We start from the raw sequence: 23,784 nt of genomic DNA, 5'->3' as shown, positions 1-23,784 counted from the left end.
TGTGTGCATGTGTGTTACAGTTTGGCCTGGATACACATTAAATATGAACAAGTAAAAATAAAATATTCAGCCAGTTAGGGGAAGAAAATCACACATTTCCAGGCAATGTGTCCATGTGAATTATGCAGGGAAGCAGCTGGTAAATGGTGTCTCTCTGTCTCAGAGGATCTGACATTTTCCCCACTGGGTTTTCAGGGTCAAGATAAGATTTTTATTGCAAGTGAAACAGCCCTGTCTTATCAAGGATAATACATACCTTCATACACTCGCTATAGATTGTGTATGTGTGGTTGAGTGGTAGGATGTTTGTGGCTGCCTATTTTCTTCCTTGTGTATGTGTGTGTGAATGGGGGAATCTTTGTCACTCCAGGCACGTACATAACCAGCAGTGATACATGCATCGTCAATCTATTAAGTAAAACTTGATCAGACAAGAAATTAATCTCACAGCTACTTTGTGTAAATTATAAAAGTCCATTATCTCAGTAAGAGGGGAAGCAGGCTGAACAGCTGTAAAGCTCACCAATATGTGGTTAGATTACAGCGGAGGTAATACTGAGCCAGACCTCAAGTAAAGACAACCGGAGGAAAATCTCACAAGGAACACTTCAATCTCTGGCTGCGATAATCCTTGTTGCTCTGAGCATGAGTGGTGACTCATTTGTTGTTGTGAGATATGAACTCAAAATGTGACACTTTTTGTTGAAGCAACTCACCGTGGTGAATGAAGGTGCAAATGTGGTGAAAACAAAACAAAAGAGAAACTGCTTTTCAAATCCGCCAACTGAGTTTGCACGGTTGTCCAAAAATTCAGTGCAATCATTGTTTTAGAAAAACTGACTAAACTTGGCAATAAATAACCTTCATAGAAGCAGTGAGCTGAAATCATAATTAGTTTTGTGGTCAAAAATAATAACAGTTAATAGTTTTTTATATTGAAAGGAAGAAAAAAAAAAGAATCTTTGAGTCTTTGATCTTTGAAGAAATATTAAAAATCATCCTTTCCCTCTCAGCCTCTGAAGGGATGTGTCAGCGTCCATGTTTAATTGACAGTGGAGCCTGCGCTGCTGAGCCCTGACAGGGGAACAACAGACAGTAAACAACCTCGCTGTGGCTTACTCGCCAAAGAAGACAGTGTATTGTTAGCAGCGGCACTGAAGAGTAATGACACCAGCATCTAAATGGACCAAAATGACATTTGCAAGTTTTTAAACCATTTAATGTGCTGCAGTGGACTAGATTATAAGATACCTATGCTGCAAAGTGAGGTGAGCCGTAGGGATCTTCCAAGCCGATCCTAAGGATGAGTATCAGGGCCGATCTGGGCTACATTTTAAAAGATCAGCATCAGCTTTGAACAAATTGTTTCTATACTGGACTGTACTGCGATGCAGCGTGCTGCTCTCCTCACTTTGAACATTTCAGTGCATCAGTGCACAGTGAAAAATAGAGTATGTGAAAAACTGACTCTGGTGACTGACTGTTCTGACACCTTGGGTGTGCAACATACATGGGTTTGCTGAACTATAAAAATAAAATAATGATTTAATTTAACTAATTTGTAGAAGCCATAATATCTTTGGACAAATGCTTCTTTAAAAAAAACTGAAGAAAAAACAAACATCCTGGAAAAGGACAAAAATGCAGAACGTGGGATCAACAGTAAGACTATTTCTGAAAGAAATCTGTTTGCTTTGGAAACAAGTAAAATCTAATAAAGGATCATCTGAAGAGTTACAGTTGCATTCTTTGTACATGAGTGACACCCAATGGTCGACCACACAGCAGTGCCACACTTACAAGGTCAGAGAGAGACAGAGAGAGAGAGAGAGAGAGAGAGAGAGAGAGAGAGAGAGAGAGAGAGAGAGAGAGAGAGAGAGAGAGAGAGAGAGAGAGAGAGAGAGAATGGATGAGTGAGTTATTATCTCAACTGTTCCTTCATAAGGTCATGTCTCTACATTGGACATTGAAGGGGACGTGTGTGGGTGTGTGTGTGAAAGTGTGAGAATGTAAAACACCTAATTGGCAATAAAAGAGAGTCTTATGCAAAGCATCATGGGAACTGGTTCTAGTCAATTTGTTAACAGGCATGGTGCGTTCCACATGGATCTTACTAATGTGCTTTATTATCATCACTCAGCCACATCAAAAAGTTCAATCAAAATAAACAATGTCTCTGCTGAGGCACATTAAAGTAATATCTCTATTGGACAGGCAATTTCCTTGTGTAGTTCCCTTATGTGTGTGTATAAATCTGTGTGTGTGCGTCCCAGAACACTCATCCGCTCCACAACAAGGGATTACAAGATTAAAGATAAAATTTCAATTTTGAAGTGCTCTTCGTAAAGTTGTAATTCTACATTTATTTTCTTTTACTGAACATTATTCAAGTTCACTATATTTAGTTTATTAAATTTGTAACATTTTATTCTTTGCTGAAATGCAAGAAGGAGTTTCAGTATTTCCTACAGGAACTGCAGAATTAAGTTTCTATTTTCAGGTGAACGGATTAACAAAAGTACAGTTTATCTCTCTGACACATGTTTGCAACTGTAGCATGGATACTCAACAGGATTTTCAGAACCAGCAGATATGGAAACACATTTTTGGCGGCAATTAAGATGTCAACATACATGGAATTGCAGACTATATATTGTCAGCAGTGTGTGTATGAGTATATCTGTGGTATGTGTGTAAGGGACAGAGGTCAGACATGACAGCTGTGCGTGCAACATACTTTACGGCTGCCGTCTGTTGACTTGTAGGTGAGCATGTAGTTGTCGATTTCTGCGATTGGCGGCTGCCAGGAGATGAGAGCGCTGCGGTGATTCACTTCACTGGCTGTCAGGTTCAAGGGTGCGTCCATGGCTGCCGGAAAGACAGAAAAAAAAACTTTTACACTCAATTTCCTTGTCTGCAAAACACGGGATGGCCCTTTAAGTAATGATGAAAAGACTTTTGCTGGATTATGGCTCATTGACACTGTGTTTCAGTATTTTTTCTACACATCAAGAGGGGTGCTGTACTCAAATAATGACTGTGGTGTGCAAGTTGGTGGAGCGATTGAATGCCTGGTATTGAAACGAAGAAAATTTCACATTGTTACGGTGTTTAGAATTAATTTACTACTACAACTCTCCTGCATGTGAAAGTGCTATCTAAAAACCTTTGCCTGACTGACTTGTACAGAACTGCCTGCTGCAGCTGGGCAAATACTGTATATCCCCTTTTAGGTTCTTTTTTTTTTGTTTTGTTTTTCTGTAGTCTGAATTCCTTTTACCACTTTTAACACTACAAAACAATCACACCCATGACTCTCTGGTGCTAAGTATCTTTGCTTGGACAAAATAACACATATATTTCTCTTAACATTACAACATCAAAGTGTCAAGTTACTGCTGAGGTAAAAAGAAACTGTTTTGTTAATTTGCTGGAATTGCTCTCACAATTTCAGGTCCCAAAGGTCGAATTTATAGCTGATAGCGATCAAGCTGTGCAGAAATAAGAGAATGTGTAAATTGAAGGAATTGGCAACTATGTAATGTGCGCTTTGCATTCCTCACAGTATGTCATATCAATTAAGGCAGTGGTGTCAGAATCAGGGCGTCATGACTCCAACCGACAATTAAGAGCAGTTCTCACTGCTGCTCTGTTGAGAGTATCCTCACTATATGAAGGTAAAAACCATTCAGTCATTAACTAAATTATTAGTTACTTTAATTACCTATTAGTTATGCACACACGCGCATAACACAAAAAAAATATTGTACTTTTACAAATTGTATCACTTGTTTCAATAATTTATGTCATTGCTACCTTTTATTTTCCTCTTATGGCTATCACAATATTAGATTCTATTATTCATTATCTTTCAAGTTAAAATCATGAAGGGCACAGATGCTTTTTACACACAACAATAAGCTGAGCTGAACTCAAGGTCTGGTATCCTGCAGGCTTTTGATCATCTAATAGTTAATGAAGTCAAGCTGTGGCTTACTCACTATCACAAAAGAAGTGCCAGGCAATACTATCATCTGCAGCAGAACAATCAAAATGACTGCAGGGAGTTACATTTGGGCCTTAAAGGCATAATTAAAACCTTGAAATTAGACCAAAAATTTGTCCATGACTGACCCACAGATGATCAGGGGAGGCAACAACACAATATGAACGCACATTGTCCATAACAAAGCAACCAAAAACCACTGGCCTTTTTTTTATAGGTTGAGTAGCCTATTGTCCTGCCTTGGCCAGGTTTTCATTCTCTGGACAGACCAGCCATAAATGAAGCAAAACAGCAATGACCCAACAAAACCTCAGCCGCTGAGATTCAGGAAGATGAATGTTATGCCAGTACTGCTGAAGGCCATCTTGAAAAGATGTCTTTGTTTGATTTTTTTTTTTCTCCTGCCACTTGAACCATATGTTTGGTAGTCACAGTCTTGACCAAGATTCAAAGGATAAGGCTGACACTATTACATATTTTTTGTACTGTGGTAGTCCAGATCTCAACTCTTCCTTTATATTCATTATGAAATTTGTGGCTTTATTTGACAGTGCAGTATAGAGAGACAGAAAATGAAAGGGCAGAGAGACACGTGAGACAGACATTCTCAATCTAAACCAAACCACCCTGAACTGCCATGCTTACTCAAGATGAATTAAACTATAAATAACTGTTCAGACAGCTGGGGACTGTAGTTTCTAGAGAACATTACCCAAACAGTAGTAAACTATGCATTTGTTGGGGACTATTTTCTGCAGCAGATTAATACAAATTTGCTAGTGAGTATGTATGACACCAGGTCAGTGTTGCACTGGGACATGTAACCTAGTGCAACAGTGAGGCTCAATGATGCATTTATGTTTTTCCGTTTCTGTTGTCAGACATCGGAACAAGTATGAAATAATGATTGAAACACAGCCCATTAAGGCCACATGTTAACCGGGGGTCACTTTCAAGCCATTTCCAAGCTGCTGCTCTGCACTGCTTGATTTTACAACCATGAGGTTGACAAAATCACCAAAGATGTAAGTTAAAGACTTACAGCTGGGGTGTGATTTTGGCTATGTTTACTTGTAACCTGATCAGAGAGGTTAGAAGCCCATTCAGGTCAGCTGCCATGCGGTCTGCGAGAGGTGTGCCTGCGAAGGGAAAGCCTGACCTTGTGCTCGCGGGGCAATACTGGCGACTCTTCTACAAAAAGTAGCTAAGGTTTGTCCAAAAAGTTGCTAGATTTGTCATGAGACATTAAAAAAAAAAAAAAAAAGTCGCTAAAAGTAGAGCGACAAGGGCACTAAGTTGCCCACACTACTTGTTCGCACCAAATCATTTTGAAAGAACATCAACAGATGGGGAAACACCCTGCCAGCCGTCCAGTTGTGTAATCTTATCACTCAGTCACACTGCCTTCAGCCGACCAATGGTGTATCTTCATCAGTAAATCAGTCAGTCAGCGACATTTCCAGCAAAAAAAAAAAAAAAGATGAGGGAAAAGGAAGCAAAGGTAACAATGAGACATTCTTGCACATTTACTGTGATTATATTCAACAAGGTGGGTATAAATCTACTACTACATCAGTAATCCTGAATTCCCACAGGACTCGAGAAGAGCAGTGAGACACTTTTCCATGTTTAGTCACAGTGCATCACAGCCTCAAAAGCATTCGAGGCCTTGATCAGCAAGACCACCCAAGTTTTACAGCACATTACATCACACCATCCAAGTCTATTCTTGGTCCCTGTACAGCTTTAAACAAGGCTTGATTATAGTGCCTTTGTTGGTACTTCATCACAAGGAGACTCACCTCAATTGCACCACCTTATATCATTCAGTCAATATCTGATCTTCCGATGTAGTAGCAGAAGCATCTACGTGCTACAACCTAATTTGAGCGCATGATAGAAAATAGATGACCTTCTATTTGGAAAATCCGTTTCCAGGAGTTACATCATGACTCTGGGGCACATCGTGAGCCAGTCAGCGCTTGGTGTACGGGAGGCAGGGGTACTGAAACAAATGAAGTGCTGCACTTTGTGTGCTGTGCAATCCAACGTCACTGCTGTAAATTTGAGATAAAGACATCCACTGCAGTGCTTTTTCTTGATTGCCATTGCCTGATTTTCTGGCTTTTGATTCTCACTTTCTTCCTCTTGCCTCTTTAGTAAAATGAAAATAGGTTGACATAAACATAACCAGCTTGAATTTTAATTTTAAACTTTTCCTGAAGACTTGAGGTGCCAAAGGCTTAACTTTTAGCCCATCATCTGACCCTAAATCAAATCAGGACTGCATAAAACTCTGCACACACAAAGAAAACACTTTCTCCCCATGCGCTCTGCTCGCTTAAATCCTTGTGTGCGCGCGCATATGGAATGATCAACGACAGCTCGGTAATTAACAGCGCGAACCCGCCTTTGTGACCTCCTGACAGATGCGGGGTGCTTTCTCTCAGAAGCAGTGATAGGCAGATCCACGCTGTGTGACAGGGGGGCTGGGAGAGGACAGACAGAGAGGAGAAAAAGAGGGAACAGAGTGTTTAAAAGGACGAGGCCGAGAAGTGAGTCTGCGATAAAAGCAGCACATTCCAGATTGTGCCGAAGCCCGTGGTGATGTGCCAATCTTCTCTCCTGCACCTTCTCGTCTTCATTGACCTCCTGCGCATCTCATTTCTGCCTTTCCTCCTGCTCGTCCTTTGTCTGTTTTCTTCCATTCCCACATCAACCTGGGGTCCTCCACTCCTTCACTCTCCCCCTTATCTCCATGTATGCTTGTGTTTCCTTCTGCTGCTCCTCTTGTCTTCCCGTCCTTTGTCCACCTGCTTCTTTTCTCCTTATCTGACAGGCTGCCTAACTCAATGTGCCAGAGAGTGAATGTAGTTTATCTTTTGTTCTTGTCATCCCCTTGTCTTGTTGAACACTGGAGCTGCATTATGTGTGTGTAGGGGATAGATGAGAGAAATAAAGAGGCAGAAGAGGGGAGTTTTTAATTCATAGAAATGAAGGGCCCCCAGCAACCCTCATTTTGCCTGTCTTTATTCTTCCCTTCTCTTCATTCGCCAATTAAATCTGTCTCCTTGTCCTTTTCATTCTCACACTCTCCTTCCAATTACACCCCTGCATGGAGTGCGCCCGAGCAGGTGAGCAGGTTTTCGTCTGAGTTCCTGGCAGCTGTGAAGCTCTATCTTCAAATGCGGAGGTTTGAACAATGGGATTGAGATGAATAGGTTTGGCTGCACCTAATGTCTCATTAACACACAGTGTAAACAATGCAAGAGGAAAAAAAATAAACACACAGAGAGAAGCAGATGGGAAGGGCAGCATGGGCAGCAGCAATTTGTTGTAGGAAGACAAGAGGGAGGAAGTTATTCTTTTGGAGTGGATATCACATCTCTGTGCAAATTTGCAAGCCAATAATTTTGTCTGAATGATGTCTAAGTAACTCCTTTGTATTTATGAAGTCCACCAAATTTAATCACAGGCTGCATTGGATGGATCTCGCAGATGGAATTATGTTGTTCAAGCAAACGCCTTGTTATTATCTTCAAGAATGAACATGTGGAAAATATTAAAGAGCCAAAAGGAGCTAGACGAGCCGCCATCAGCGCTGGTTAGACAGCTTCCAAGTTTTGCTTACACTTGCCACTTTGAGGGAACTGGAAGCCACCAAGACTCTGCTGACATACACACATACAGTACATTCATACATCTTTTTATGCCTTTGTGGCAGCGACAGCCAGGGCTGTAGGCATTATGTTTTTAGGTTGTCTGAATGTCTGTCAATCCATCCCATTCTTGTGAATGCGATATCTCAGTAACGCCTTACATAATATCTTCAAATTTGGCACAAACACTCACTTTGACTCAAGGATGGTGGTCAAAAGTCACATCATGAGGTCACAGTGACCTTGACCTTTGACCACCAAATTCTAATCAGTTCATCCTCGAGTCCAAGTGAATGTTTGTGCCAGACGTGAAGAAATTCCCTCCAGGCATTCCTGATATATTGTGTTCACAAGAACAGGACGGATGTGAGGTCACAGCCACTTTGACCTCTAACTTTATAACACCAAAATCTAATCAGATATTTTTTTCAGACCACCCAAAAACATAAGGCCATGGCTGTCGCTGGCATGGAGGCATAAAAGTTGTATGAAGAGACAAAGCTTTTCGGTTGAGGCACGACTCAGTGCAAGCATTGTATTTTACAATGCAGGCATACGCATAATAATTTCAATGCTGAACCCTGATCTCACAACTATCTAAATACTGTATGTGTTCCCAAATATGCTTCTGGGTATGTGTGTTTGATTTATTCTTTATTGATAGCTCTGGTAGTTTAAGTAATGGGTATCGTGCACTAGGGCTGCCAACAAATATTCTTAACTTGATTATATCAATGTAATTCTATAAAACAAAACAGACATTCGACTGTGAAAATTAATATTTCATTGTAAAAGAAAAAAAAAGCAGCACTGATCGTCTGTCTGCCTCGCCATTCTTATGGTGGGCCGGGGCCCCTGCACTGAATGCACACAGGAGTCACACAACATCACTTTCATAGATTGAAAATTAAATGTACTCCGAGCAATCTAAAAAGCTGACCCATTTGGATTTTAGTCAGCAGACGGAAAAATTGTGGAACCCCGAGTAGTTTATTTATTCGTTTATTCAACAGAGACGATGAAATTTTACATAGTTCCAATGCAGAGCATGAAACTGATGTGTTGAGCAGAGAGTTTATAGCTATTGCTAATTTTTAACTCTCGTCCCTAGTTGGGCTTTTACACGTACAACTTACATAGTTTGCACAGTTGTAGGCAGGCTATGTAAGCTAGACTAAGCCTAGCCAACCATTCCAGCACTAATAAACCGAGGGCACATCTCAAAAATGTGCACCCAAAGGAGTGCCTATACAAGTAGTTGTCTTCTGTTCTATTGGTTTGCCTCCTTATGGTCATAATGCACAAAAATACATATTTGAATTGTTTGAACCTATGCGTTTTTTTTTTTTTTCTTTTGGCTGATTTTGACGGTGCTCTAAGTATAACTCAATGAAACTTTTTTATATAGTTGCAGTTCTGAGTATTTTACCATAAAACAATTAACAGCACAGATTTTACGGGGACAGCAGTTCATAAAAGTATACTCATCTGTCAAAAAAAGCCTAAATTGCCTGAAGAATGAAGTATGTTTCTGTAATAGCAGCACTCTCAGCACTTGGTTAACAACTATCAGCCAGAGCTCAATGAAGCTGCCCGCAGGAAGGATCTCTAGTGCTTCACAAACTTGCCAAGCACTTCTCAGCAAGTGGGCTCAGACACATCTGAGGGGAAAAGTCCCGGTGCTGCAGCCTACAGGCTTATAGAGACACCCGTAGCAAAATCCCTTATTTTCCAGCCCTATAGCTTAAATATCAGCCTTTGGGGAGCCAAGCTGTCTTACTCTGTGCTGAATTCTTGAGGCATGCAGGCCAGACAACAAAACAACTCTCAGCTGTGGTTAAGAGGCTTGGGAATCAAAAATTTAAAAAAAAAAACCCAAAACAAAACATATACCTCCCCCCAAAAAGCTGAATGGCTGAGGTAATCTCAGCCACATTCTGATATGAGCCAGAGTTTCAGACTCCTGTGCCGTGTTCAGCATGCACATGGAGGAACCATACTTCCCAAAAATGAGTGAGAAAAGTCAAAACCTCACAGCAACAACTTTCAATGAGCCTTAACCCTGTGTGATTTATCAGGGCACATCATGCCATGCCAGGCGCTGTACAACACATGGACCGGAAAAAATTTCCCTTACAGTTGACCACTTTTTTCCAGCCATCTTTGTGTTCTTTAAGAGCCCATAAAAACCAACAAAGAGTTACACAAATGCATATGGAGACATTTTTCTAATTACATAGTAGCATGATATTTTACTGCCTTGGTTTGTGGTAGAAACAGTCAGAGCGGGGAGAGCTGAAAAGCTCATTCATTTCAGTCTCAAACTCCCCCCCCTCAATTCAGATTTCATATTCTGTGTGCGAACCCCAAACTTAAAATATGATTACACAAGTGCACGATCACTTTACGGCCGCTTGTTTTCCACTGTAAGACAAACATTTTCACTTTTAAATCCCCTCTATCGTTTTACAACTGCATTTGAGTCCCGTTAATTTCTAATATATAAGTATATAATAAGTAAATAATAAGTATACAACTGCTTTCATTTATGCTTGTTACAGTTACTTACCTATTTATTTTTGTTTTAATTATTTCCTTGCATTGAATTGCAAAGCATTTTGGTAAGGATACATTTTTTTTAGCCACAGTCACTGCCCTGCTCTCTTTTCCTTCCTATACTTCCTTGATACGCCATATGAATGTAGCTATGAGTAATTCTTAACTCAGTGGTCAAGGAGTAAACTGAAACTCAAAGAGCGAGTTAGACAGAAGCAGACAAACAGAGCAGCAGACATGGGGAGACGGTGACAAGGCAAGAGCCGGGAAAGTTGACCAAACCAATCAATGGTCTCATCCTCTCTCTCAGACAGTTCCCAATATGACATTTTCCACTGGAGCGGAACAGTCCGTGAAAACAAGCTGTGTGAGCGCAACAGTACCAGGCTTTAAGATTTCAATTAGGAAGTTTAATAATTAACAACACTGGAACATCCCTATGAAGTTGAGGTTTGACTAAGGTGCCCCCTGTTAACTGTGTATAGTGTGTACTGGGAGGCCAGCACTTGCCTTGTAAGATTTGTTGATATAAAAGAAGAAGAAGAAAAAAAAAATCTCTCAAAATCAGTGTTAATATATTTGATATTTGCCCAAGGGTGGCACTTTATTAAACTCAGGGATTGTAATCCATTGTTCCTGTATTGAATTTAATTCCTCAGTGAAATGAGGTAAGACATAAGAGCAATATCTTTGAATTTAAATATAAAATATGAATGTTATCTTTTTTGAAAGCCCCATCCTAGGAAAACATAAAAATATAGAGTAGAAAATAGAAATACTATAAAGGCTTAGAGTTGATTCACAAATGCATGAAAGACTCAGTTAGGTTAACAGGTATATGACACGTTTGTTTTGTGATAGGAGGAGATATTACATTATATTGATATTATTCTGAGTAGAAACTGCAGAAATCCTCTCCTCTAGAATGGAGGGAAGACATACTTGGAGGATGTACGTATTTGTCCTCTAAGTAGGTCTTGTCTACATCACATTTCTTCCTAAATGGAATGGCAAGAATACATTTAGTCTATAACACTCAGAGGAGGAGAGCAATAGAGGCAAGCACCCGAACCATTTGCTTGATTCAATAAGACATAGTGTTCAAAACAGACATAACCGAATTCCTGCCCTCTTTGCTCTCTCCGTGGTGTTGCTTATAAGAGAGTCTAACCAGCGTACAAATGCACATTTCTTTTCTTTTTCTTTTCATTTGTTCTCTTGAAAAGCTGAGGTACATGACGCACTAGGCGGAGCATCTGTTTCCAAATTAGACTCACCTTAAACTGCCAAGAACAGTTGTTCATGTATGAGTTACTATATGCAAGTACAGCATGGACATGGTTGCAGTTACTCCTAATTTTCCTAAGCCCCATTTATGTTTCTGCAGCCCCGCTCTCATACGTTGTCAGAGTTTGTTTCTGTTTCAAGCAGTTCGTCTCTGCTGCAGTGCAGGACAGGTAGCTCTGGTACTCCTTAGGGGATATGAACTTCCCTGCTGACGGAAAAGTTTTTTTTCATTTTCCCCTCTGCAAGAGCTCTAGAAAAAACTAAGTTTACAGAGCTGCAACTCAGCTAAACTGGAACAATTCCTCCACCTTTAACTTTAACTCTCAATGGAGCTGATGATAAAGGTGAATATAATTAGAGAGGTAGGTCACCTGGAGGTGAAGCGGGCAAAAGTTATACAGAGTTCACTAGTTTAATCTCACAACAGCTTGTGTCTTTGACCATGCCAAAGTGTCTGGCATGATACTGACCCCTGTAGCAAATGTGACTCTGCTGCTGGTGTTAGACTGTGAGATGGATAAGAAAGATAATATTTACACTGTCCAGAGAAGCTCAAATCTAGCTGATCGGTGCTGTCAAATGACACATAATAATAATTTCTCTTCCTGATATTTTTTCTTGAATCTTTTACGTTGCAAACATTGATACATTTTAGACTAGGTGAAAAATGGTACAAACACTGATCACCATAGAAAATTCTCTCATTAAACTCTGACATGTTGATAAGTTACATTGCTCAACAACACACTAACGACCAATCACATCAGAGAAACAAAGCTACTTCTAACCAATCATATATGGCAGTCTTTAAACAGACTGTACATTTCTCAAAATACGCACAGCAGGGTTTGTTGAATCAGTTGAAAAAGCCACATGCTACTGTTGGCACGAGAGGCTGATAGTTAGACAAAGAGGCTGATTATTCACTCCCAGGAAACTTTTTCATGTTGGCACAGTTGCCATCTGCTCACCAGTTACAACCATAAATGTAAAGACTTGTTCTGAATAAATATGATTAGGTATGATATAAGGTCAGTGGTGTGGCGGTACGGTACTTCAGCTGCTTAAAGCCGCGTTCGGCTGTAAAGTTGAAGGATGAAACTGTCCTAAAAGGGTAACAGATTACTTACTGGTCACGTACAGAACACTGGTAAACAAGCTAAAAACCTGTGTAAACAGAAACGGGAAATACCACAAACTAAATTTATCAGACCATTCCCAACGAGTAAAGCATGCAGAGTGCAAGCACTCAGCACTCTTACCATAAACCACTCTTACCACTCAACAGTCGTCAACACCAGTAATCAGACCCATCCCCTTGCAATAGATCTATTGATAGGGAGTTTATAGCTCAAGGTCATCTGTGGAACAGAAATACTTAATTTCTATAGTGACATTGTCACGGCCCAGGTGGTACTGGAGAAATGATTTGTTTTTGTGTCTAGGGGAACAAATTAGCACTATGCCTTGTGGCTATACCAGCCAGGCGTCCTGTGGTGTGCTTCCAATCACGCACTGACTTTGTTTCAGTTCATTTGGGGTAACGCATACACAGACAGAAACAAAACCAAATCACTTCACAGGGGAGGCTTATAATTGTTTATCCATCAAGATCTTAACAAATGAGTCACTGCAGCTTCAACTTCCTTGTTGTTTGTGTTTTTTTCACCCTCTCTGCGTCTGCCTCTGACCGGCTCATATTAGATAACACCCACCTTTTTGATGTTCGCAAACCAATCAATAGGAAAAATGTGACCATGACAATATATACTGACTGGTATGAGAAAAATTATCATGCTAAATTATTTTTGCTACATCACCCAGGCCTGCATCCATCCCTCCAATTTAGTGTGACTTTTTCAGGTTAGTCACGGTGGTGGTGATTTATTGCTACAGCACATAAACACTGGTTGTATTTTTTCTTTGTGTGACACACTTCTGTTATTTCTGTTACACCCTGAGTGAAATGCAACCCATGTGTTTGTTTCTAACTACTTTGGAAGCAGTGTGTTGCCATTGCCCTTGCTCAATGATATTGGCAGGATTATTCCTAATCAACTTGTATTTTTCTTGGTGTGAGGAAACCCACGCAAATGTGTGAGAACATTTCAATTCCACACTGAAAGGCCTGAAGGAGCTCCTGCTTTGAGGCAACAGTGATAACCACTGCGTCACTGTGCCGCCCAGCAGGCTGGATGAAATGGACACATACGTGTTTGGAGGTTGGTGATGACCGTGCCACTGGTGAGGGGTCCTTTGGTGGCGTAGAGGGCCACAGAGTAGGTGGTGCTTGGCTTAAGGTTTGACAGCTGGTGCTCCTGTTTGTTGCCTTCCACGAGGAATGTATCAGCTGTGACTGGAAAGCAGAAGTAAAACACACACAAGGTTTAGATGTTTACTACATTAACACCATCCAGCACATCTTCTGTTTTCAGTTTTTTCTAAATAGATTACATTAAATCTCTTTGAAATGTGCACCCCAGCATGGAAACATGGCAAAGCCTACACTGTTCAACCGCCTTTGGGATCCTTTTCAATTCACAGCATTTCTACACTAATTATGCTTTTGGTGCAAAATGCTTTTGGAGAGTACATAAGGCACAATGATGTCTTTTGTACTTAAATATGACTGAATACTATATAATATATAATATGTAACATACAAGATTGTGAAAACATTCTCCAGCACCATTCTCATGTAGTTCATATTTCCGAGAATCATTTGAGGCTATTTTCGCGATATCTTCCTCATCAATTTAAACAGGGTGAATTCAGATAAATCACCATTTGATTACCAAATCCATTTGCAGTCATAAGAAACTGCTTTCAAATTGACTGTGAAAAATGTTTTCTGAAGAGAATTATTTTGTTACATGAGTGTGAAACGTCAAATTGACTAGAAAAGACATTTAATATCACTAGTGTCAACAGGATCTTGTTGGGTCACAGAGATTTCATTTATAGTAGTTAAGACGAGAGCTGTGAAATTTCACAGTGACAGTGATGCTAGTGAGGATACATGCAAACTCTTTCTTCTCTATTTTATATAGAGTTTGAGTGATTGATACCACGATGGTTTGGATTTTATGTGGCTGTTCCAGGTTGCCAATAAACATCTATTTTTGATGCAGGACAACACTCGATGAAATATGAGGTTTATTGACCTTGGTTTAATACACTGACACTCAAGGGAGTTTGTTCACAACTTGCATTGCAGTTCTGTAAACCCTGGCTGGGGCTGGTTTCCAAGTATGTGTCCGGCATATAGATACTGTCTCTGTATCTGAGATGATCTGGCTGAGATCCAGTCACTCAGGGTGTAATTTACACATTGACTCCTACAGCTGAGTAATACCGATTTCTGTGAATAACTCCAGGCATGGTGCAGTCAGTGGGGTCATGTGCTCATGAGAAATACGCTTTCAAAACATTTTCTCCAGCCAGTTTATAAAAGTCTGAGAGAAAATAATGGCTGAGATCAAGTGCCGTTAAACATTTGACTAGCGAGTTTAAAAAGCATCTTTTCAAAGACTAATGACTACCAACACTGGGCGAGCTGTTTGAAAAATGTGATTCCTTTGAAACTTTTTACACTTTCATATTTCAGCACTGTAGCTGTGCATGTCAAGTAGCTTTAAGCTTAATCTGTGGCTGGCTAACCAAATATAAGTTGGCAGACATCCACTTACAGTGCATTCAGAAAGTATCGAGACCCCTTCACTTTTTCACATTTTGTTATGTTGCAGCCTTATGCTAAAATCATTTAAATTCACTGCTCCTGCTGGGCCACTCAAGGACATTCACAGACTTGTCCCTGAGCCACTCCTGTGTTGTCTTGGGTGTGTCCTTAGGGTCACTGTCCTGTTGGAAGGTGAACCCTCTGCCCAGTCTGAGGTCCTCAGCGATTTGAACCAAGTTTTTATTAAGGATATATCTGTACTTTGCTCCGTTCAGCTTTCCCTAAACTCTGGCCAGTCTCCACAGAAAAACACCTCCACAGCATGACACTGCTACTACCATCACTGTTGGGATGATAGTGGGCAGGTGATGAGCGGTGCCGGGTTTCCTTTTTAATTATGCTTAAAAATGAGGCCAAACAGTTCAACCTCAGTTTCATCAGACCAGAGACATAACAAACATAACACAATATGAAAAAGTGAAGTGGTCTGAATACTTTCTGAATGCACCGTAGTTCAGGGAGCAAATAATAAACTGGCTCTAAGGTGCCAAGCAATATGGCTATCTTTTTCCTATCTGGATATGCCTGTCAGACATGGCTCGCATCAGAAACGTATGCTGTGTAATAACTGCAATGTTTGTGCCAAGGCTTCGTGGTTCTACCAAGCATAATGAACTGTTCTGAAAGCAAGACTAATGGGTCTATATTGCCCCGAAGGACGCATCCCGCTGATCTCACTTCTTAATGGGAAAACCTTGATGGTACCTGTCATATCTCCACATGATGCACCTGAATGACCTAAAACAAATCTGCTCATTATACTCTGACTCTGCAGGCTGATGTGACTGTAGTCCGCTGTGTGGTTCTACTCAGTGAATATGGTGTTTTTCTCACTAACATGTTGGTATTTAAATGATACATGAAACACAACCATAAAGCACATAGACACTGGCATTGATAAATAATAAAAAAAAAAAAGAAAAAAAAAAAGCTGATGTTCCAAAATGTGATTTTGGGTCTTGGTAGCCAGTTTAAGAACATTTTAGTGGGGATGTGAAATTGAAATATTATCAACAGAATTTTTCATTATTTGCAACTGTGCAGTCCCAGAAATCAAGGCATCAAAAACATAGAGTTGATCTAATTCTTGTCCTCAGCTGATGGTTAAATGAATGAATGGTCATCTATTCATTGTATAATGGACTGCAAATGAATGGCAGTTCTGACAGCTTACCCTGATTGTGTGTGAGGGTCAGCACATAGTTGTCGACACTGGACAGTGGAGGATTCCACCTCAGCAGGGCTCCTTGCGGGGTGATATTGAGGGCCGTCAATTCAGCTGGCATGTCCATCGCTAGGATTATAATACAAGAAAAAATATGAGCTTGATGTTTTCCAAAACAACAAAGAAAAAAAACAAAACAATAATAAAAGGCTCTTTATAAGAATGTTTTATTTATGTGATACTCAGTTACATATACAATAAAACAGCATGTTCAATACGCATCGCCGAAAAATTTATTTTAATCGTTTTGTTTATAAAATGACAGAAAATACTAAAAAATGCAAAATGTTCAAATGTCTTTTGTCTGACTAACACTCTGAAAGATATTCAATTTATTTTTAATGATACACACGAGTTATCACATTTAAGAAGCTGCAACCAGGGAAGGTTTATTATTATTATTAACATTTTTGCCTGAGAAATGACAAACTAATTACTTCAGGCCTCCTAATAATAATAATGGTGATAATGAAAGGTGGAAAGGCTCACTGCAAAACAAAAGCTATTAGCTGCTGGGCGCTGCAGGACTTCTCATCTCAGGTATTTTTTTTTTAATATTCCAATAATACAAACCAATAATTTGTACAGAACCTACAACTGTGTCCTATTTGTCAAATGCAAAGAGGGAGTCATTTTGTACATATTTTGCCAATTACACCTAAACAAATTTTGAATGGAAAACCATCATTCACATTGCATCTGAGTTATAATTATAGTGACACTCTTTGCCATTTTGATCACTGTTTCCTCAATTCTACATATCAAAGAGAAATTATTCTGTCAAATAAGCAGTAGAAACTCTCACATATTCTCCGGAGCCTACTGTTTCCTCACCCTCTTCCTCAATTCATTCTTAGACTGCTGGACATGCCAAAATTGAGTTTGAATTTAATTATACCTTTAACCTCAGTGTTTCAACCCCAATTTCTCCTCAGGCGTGTTATTCTGGCAAGGCAGAGAGCATGGCAGAAAAACATAGAACTCTGCATGTGCTCCAAAGCTCTGCCCCGATGAGGTAATTAATACTGCCCTGCCCTCATCAGAATTAAAAAAAGAATCGTGCTCATTAGCACACTGAAGTGAGTCTGAGTCTTTCTTTTCACTGCAATAGTTGAACAAACCTGATTAAAATAATTACTTTAATTGCAAAAAGGTTTAAGTGAATTTAATGGATGTTTGCCAAGTCAATCAGATTGGCAATGGAGATGGAGTTGAGATGGCCAAAAATGAAAAAAAATAAACAGGTCATCCTCTTTCATTAAGGCCTGTGATAATCCAATCATCACTCTCCATTTCCTGATTGCACCGGTGAATCACAGGCTCGAGCCAACTACGTCACGCTCGCGCTCGGATCTGTATCTGAAAGTCAAGCTCCGGTGCTTAACATCCTGTTTGGATTCAGGACAAGACAAAAGGTTTGTGAGAAAGGAACAAAGGCTGCTATGTGACTGCAGTATGGGGCTGTGGTGCATGATGATGGGAATCTCTGCACAATTAAACCGGGAGTGTCAGCTGCCAAGAAGCAGTGAACTTAGATGTTATACTGCAAAAATCCATGAATATATATGTATCCACGAATACAGGACATTGAGATAACGATCATATGAATATAGCAGCATCCTCCTGTGAAAACTCGATAACACACAGCAGTAACACAGTACAGCACTGACTACAGAGCAAGTGCCGATAACACAAGAAAGCATGCACACTGGTTATGATCCTTCCACTTTGTTCTGAAAGCTGTAAAACCTGAAGACGAGGGAAGAATGAATTCAGACTTCTGTAGTGAAGTGCGTCCAAAGCTTAGTGCACTGTCTGAGCCAGGTTTGTCTGAGAGAGGATCTAATGGGCCTAGTGGTACTTTTCCAGTGGCTAACTATTTAAAGCGAGTGCTACAAATAATATACAGTGACTGAAGAATTAAGATTAGACAGGCTATTTTAGACACGCCTGTATAACTTGGTTTCATTTGTGGGTACAGCACTTTGTTTCACCAGCAAATATTTTAATCATGATCTCGCTTGAAGACAAATTCTAAGAATCTTATTCATTATTCATCTGTATCAAGAAAACCAGACCAATTCACTGCAGCTCACATTAATGATAATAGCTTCATTACTGTGATACTTAAAATTACTTATTCATCATAATATCTAGTGGTGACTGTTATGAAGTTGTCTACTTAGGGTAATAATGACAAACATCTGGTAAGTCAGGCTGAAGGCATCATCAATAATCATGATCATGCTGGGAGGTCTCAGCCTTTAGCTGCTGAGCTAATGTTGGCTAAAGGATTGTGATTATATGATTCTGACTGGTATTTAGTCTCTGTTAGCTCTAGCTGTTGGTCAGTACTCTGCTGCTAACTAGCTCCAACATGCAGTCAGCCAACGCAAGATTGCTTATTGACTGATAGACCTGTCACTGTGTTTGTCTCTTTGAACCCTAAAGACACGCGATCATTAATTTCTACAAATGGAAAAGGTGCAGAGTGGTTTTCCCTCTGTACACACTCTGACACCAGTTCGCAAAAACACATTTACAAGTTAACAGCCAACAGTTTATTTGATAGTTTGGCTGAGTCGTGAAATAAATGTTGATACAGTTTATATGCCTCCTAACAGCTTATATTCTACACTTAGTTTTATCGGAGACAATTGGTCAAGGGGATGTTGTAGTCATGGGGCGTTTTATGTTTTACGGTTGGTGTGCTATAAAATATGTTAGAAAAATGCTTTAAAACTAACTATTGTTGCGCGGTCGGGCTGGGAACAACCCAGCTGCGTGGGTTGGCCATGAGGTCTGTTTTGTGTTATGTCTGTGGTCATTATGTAGACTAGACTGCAGCACACAGTACAGTTAGTAAGACACACTGGGCCGTTTTACTCCCCAGTCTATCTCTGCATCCCCTCTCATTACTGTGGAAGCTGCACTGCTTCACCGTACAAAAAAAAAAAGCAGGTTATCTGTGTGTGAGTGCGTCCTCCACATTAACCCCACAGCTACACTGAATGTGATTGTGGCACAATATTAATACTCATGTGGGGCAGACTTCAGCCCTGCAAATATTTGGACCTGCTTCTACAGCTGCAGCTCCCTGTCACAGGCAAACTTTTCAATGCTTGAATTTAGATTCTGAATATACTCTGTGTGGAGGTAAATATGCTTGCTAAACCTTTTATTTGAAAAGTGAGACATGGCCATGATCATTGGTATTGATTAGTTAGTTGTTTTGTGCCATTTAGCACCTGAGCCTGAAGTATTCTGTCATTCATAAATGGTCCTCATGCTGGGATTCAGATGATTTTCTCTGAGCGTGCACTCTGCAGGCACAAGGACTTAACATTATTATAATCTTTTGTTCAGTTATTCTTGGCAGTTAATTGCAGACTTGTTCCCCATCTGTGAATAACTGCTATTTTCTATGGCATTATTTTTTTTAACTGTGACTGAAAAAATAATGGACCAATTGGTTTAAATGATTTGATGTTGCACCTGAAATTGATTCTAAGTTAAGTGATAGCACTTGTGCAGAGATGTCGTGCTGAGACTGTGACACATGTAACAGGGCTGGAAGAATGCTAACCTGAAAAGCTCAGGCTGCTGCACACCAAAGACATGTCCAGCCTAACAAGCCTCACTGATTTCTGACAAGGAGAAAAAGGTTTTCAGAAATGAAGAACATGCTCTTTTTCCTCTCCTTTTTTTTCTTTTAGACTCTCATTACTAAACATTAATCACCTCTCTTACTCTAAGTCTCTATTTTTCATCTTTTCTTTTGCCTCTTCCTCTTCTTGACAACATGTCCTTTAGCCTTACGTTCTTTTTTTATTTATACTTTACTTTACTCTCTATGTTGGTTCCCTTAAACAATTATCATGTTTGTCTTTCAGCTTTAACTGGGATTTTATTGGATATTTAAATAAAGCATCGTCTATGAGATATGTGTTAGTGTGTCAGTTTTGGGGGAGATTGATACTTTACTAAAGGTCTCGACACTTTGCTAACGAGCACCGTCATTAGCTCTTAAACAGGCCTTCACATGGTCCATTTAGTGTCAGCCCTCCCAAATTCATCTTAGATTAGTAGCACCTGCTGTGTTGGCAAAATGAAATACGGCTTGTTGCTTTTTTTTCTTCTTTTTATTCATCCCCTCTGACAATAATTGATTACAGAAGTGAAATAAGCAGCAATTCAAGTCATTACATACTTGGCCAGGCAATGTTAGATTACTCTTGCAATCCCCTATTTACGTATTGTTGTTGAAGGCGGTATTAAAATGTTCCTGGTTGGTTATTGTGCGCTGAGGAAAATGTTATTTACCATTCCTAACAAGCTTGACTTTGGAGTTATGTTCTTTTCAGGCTATTACAGCCCCAAAGGCGCTCTTCATTGTAAGTACACAGGGACTGAGAGAACAGGGAGCCGATAATAAAGAGAGAGATGAGAAAGAGAGTGAAAGTGAGCGAAATAGTCTCTTTTAGCTTCTTCTATCTCACTGGATTCTTGAACCTGCTGGCTCCAGGTCTCATTGGCATGCAAACACACCTTCTGCTCTCCTCCTCTCTCTCCCGTTCTGTGCTCTCCTCAGCTCCCTCGTGCACGCACACACACACACACACACACACACACACACCACACACACACACACACACACACACACACACACACACACACACACACACACACACACACACACACACACACACACACACACACACACACACACACACACACACACACAGAAGATTATGCATACAGCACTGGGAGAGTGTGTTAATCTTAGGTTAGTGAAAATCTTTCACAGAGAAGAACGGTGTCTCATATTTACATGCGTGTGTGTGCAAGTGAGGTTTTATGTTTTCATAACTTAAGATTCAGTGCTAAGTTAAGAGTCTGCGAGCAGGAGAGCTGGAGAGTTCTCACTTATAATGATGGATTGGTAAGACTGAAGGGGGAGAAAGACATGGGAAAGGGAGATTTAAGAAAAAAAGGATGAAGCAGAGAGGAAACAGAAAGAGGGAGGATAGAGAAGAGGAGAAAGAGGAAGAGTGCGAGAGATAGAGAGAGGCATAACAATGCAGAAGTGAGGAAAAAGGATAAGGAGATAAGCAAAGGAGGAGAGCAGAAAGACAGATAGAGGAAAGTGAGATGGAGTTTGGAGTAGGTTACCAATTACTGGGTCACAGAGTGGACAGTTTCATCTATCGCAGCAGCAAAGATTGCAACCCCTGCAATGTCAGCTGTACCCTTAGATTTTGTCTGATATCCGTGTGTGTGTGTGTGTGTGTGTGTGCGCGCATGTGTGCATGTCTATTGCTCTTTTTAGTATAAATCTCCCGCCGGCAAGCTGTTGTGGTGTTGTTGTGGGAAGAACAATTGGTGTGAAAGTCTAGCAGAGGAAGAGCCATTCTTCATTCATTTTACATGGCAAATATTTTGCCCCCTTGCTGCCCACTCGCAGAAGGAACGTTTATCAGAGTAGTAGTCGAAGGGATGAGGAGCACGGTTCCAATACAATAAAGCCCCTTATTTTACAAGAGCAGAGCATTACGGAAAATGTAACAATAAGTGCCTTGGCTTTTCAGGGGACATGTTTAGAGCAAGGAATTAAGCTAGGAAAGCCCAGATGTAGGCAGCCTCCCCAACAGCCTGCTGCAAATAGAAAAAAAACCCTGCCTATAGCCAAAGCGTCATGTGTTTAAAGCTGCAATAATTACTCAATTAATTGATTATTCAAATGCCAGAAAATTAAATGGTGAGTATTTTGATAATCAACCAATTGTTTGAGTTATTACTCAAGCAAAAATACCAAACACTCCCTGGTTTCAGCTTCTCAAATGTGATGATTTCCTGTTTTTTTTGTTTGTTTGCTTGTTTTTTTTGTCATACACAACAGTAAATTGAATATCTTTAGGTTCTGGATTGTTGGTCGCACAAAACAAGCAACTGGAAAACATCCCTGTGGATGTTTGTTTCACTTATTTTTCATACGTTACGGAGTAAACTCGTTAACGTTAATTGAAAAAATAATGAAACACAATGTCTTAATAATGTTTTATTATTAGCTCCCACCTGTGAAGACGGAGGTGGTGACCACTTTGCTCTCCTGACTCCCTCTGACAGCGTTGAGACTGATCTCGTATTCTGTAGCAGGAAACAGACTGGACAAGGTGTAGTTGGTCACATCGCTGTCAATCACCACGCTGTCCACTCGACCTGCAGGAGACACCAGAGAGAGAGAAGACCGACATCAGAACATCACATTTCCTCGCGTACAGGGTATACTGCTTAGCCAGCTGGTGTACGTTTTGCATCACAGAGTAAATATTTAATCAATGCAGAATTTTAATTAAAAATTCAATTAAATCCCACTGATAAAATGTTATAATTAATTAGGTATAATAGGGTGTGTAACGGGGTGCTCTGCTACAAAATATCTTACATCCGAGAGACCCGCTACAGTAAATGCCATGTTCGTTTAACTGTAACAAGGAAAAGCTGTGTGCCATGTATATGTTAATATATTAAACACCTTGTTATTAAAATGCACTGAAGACAAACATAAAATATCCCCTACCTCTGGCTGACTGGTAAGACAGCTTATAGTATTCAAATGGAGCCAGTGGTTTGATCCAAGAGATAGTCACTGCGTCCTCAGACACATCTGACACCATCATCTCTTTTGGTGGGTCCATGCCTAGAAAAGGGGTGATGGATAAGGAAGTGATAAAATATGGGCAAAAAGGTCTGTAATAGACAATATGAGAGACTAAGTGTTCTAAAAGACCTATCTTATCAATCAATCAATCCGATTATTCATGATCCCTGATGTACAATAGGAACGCATTATCTGGTATATTATTAAGCAAGTTCAGCAATTTACATAAACATCTAAAAGAAACAAGTGCCCTTGAAAGTCAAAGTATTTCAGTAATCCTCATTTGGGTCATTTTTAATCTCCTCATTACATTTACATAAACAGACCTGTCCTTGGTTTGTGGAGGCACATGCACTTTTAATGCAAATTTGTCTTAAAAAAAAAAAAAAAAAAAACACAGATCAAAAGATAAAGAACAAAATGGCCGGCATCAGCATTGAAACCAAGCAGAGTTTACACAGTGCAAACCTCCCCAACCCCCACCCCTGACAATTTGTTTTATGTGTCTCCTGAGACAATCGAGCTGCCGTGGAAAAGGTTACGGTGAAAACAATGTGAGCAAACAATTAAAGTCACGGTGGCTCCTTACCAATTAGAGAAAGAAATAGAGGGATAAAGAAAGTTAGAGAGGGGAGAAGAAAAAGATGGAGG

At 40.0% G+C, this 23,784-nt stretch overlaps 1 protein-coding gene across 5 annotated transcripts in view; it reads right to left on the bottom strand.

Moving 5' to 3' along the window:
* Positions 1–23,784, bottom strand: part of tnr (tenascin R (restrictin, janusin)) — a 169,360-nt gene that overhangs the window by 16,217 nt on the left and 129,359 nt on the right. For all 5 annotated transcript variants that reach the window (XM_056390869.1, XM_056390874.1, XM_056390871.1 and 2 more), the window contains 5 exons: positions 23,053–23,172; positions 22,548–22,691; positions 16,422–16,541; positions 13,721–13,864; positions 2,738–2,868 (listed from right to left, as the gene is read on the bottom strand). In XM_056390869.1, the coding sequence (XP_056246844.1) occupies positions 2,738–2,868; positions 13,721–13,864; positions 16,422–16,541; positions 22,548–22,691; positions 23,053–23,172 (659 nt within the window). The remainder of the gene's footprint in view (positions 1–2,737; positions 2,869–13,720; positions 13,865–16,421; positions 16,542–22,547; positions 22,692–23,052; positions 23,173–23,784) is intronic.

Source organism: Seriola aureovittata, chromosome 12, assembly GCF_021018895.1.
Source record: "Seriola aureovittata isolate HTS-2021-v1 ecotype China chromosome 12, ASM2101889v1, whole genome shotgun sequence".
Classification (NCBI taxonomy): Eukaryota; Metazoa; Chordata; class Actinopteri; order Carangiformes; family Carangidae; genus Seriola; species Seriola aureovittata.
Note: the sequence above shows the minus strand (reverse complement) of the source record. Positions and strands in the feature narration are given on the sequence as shown.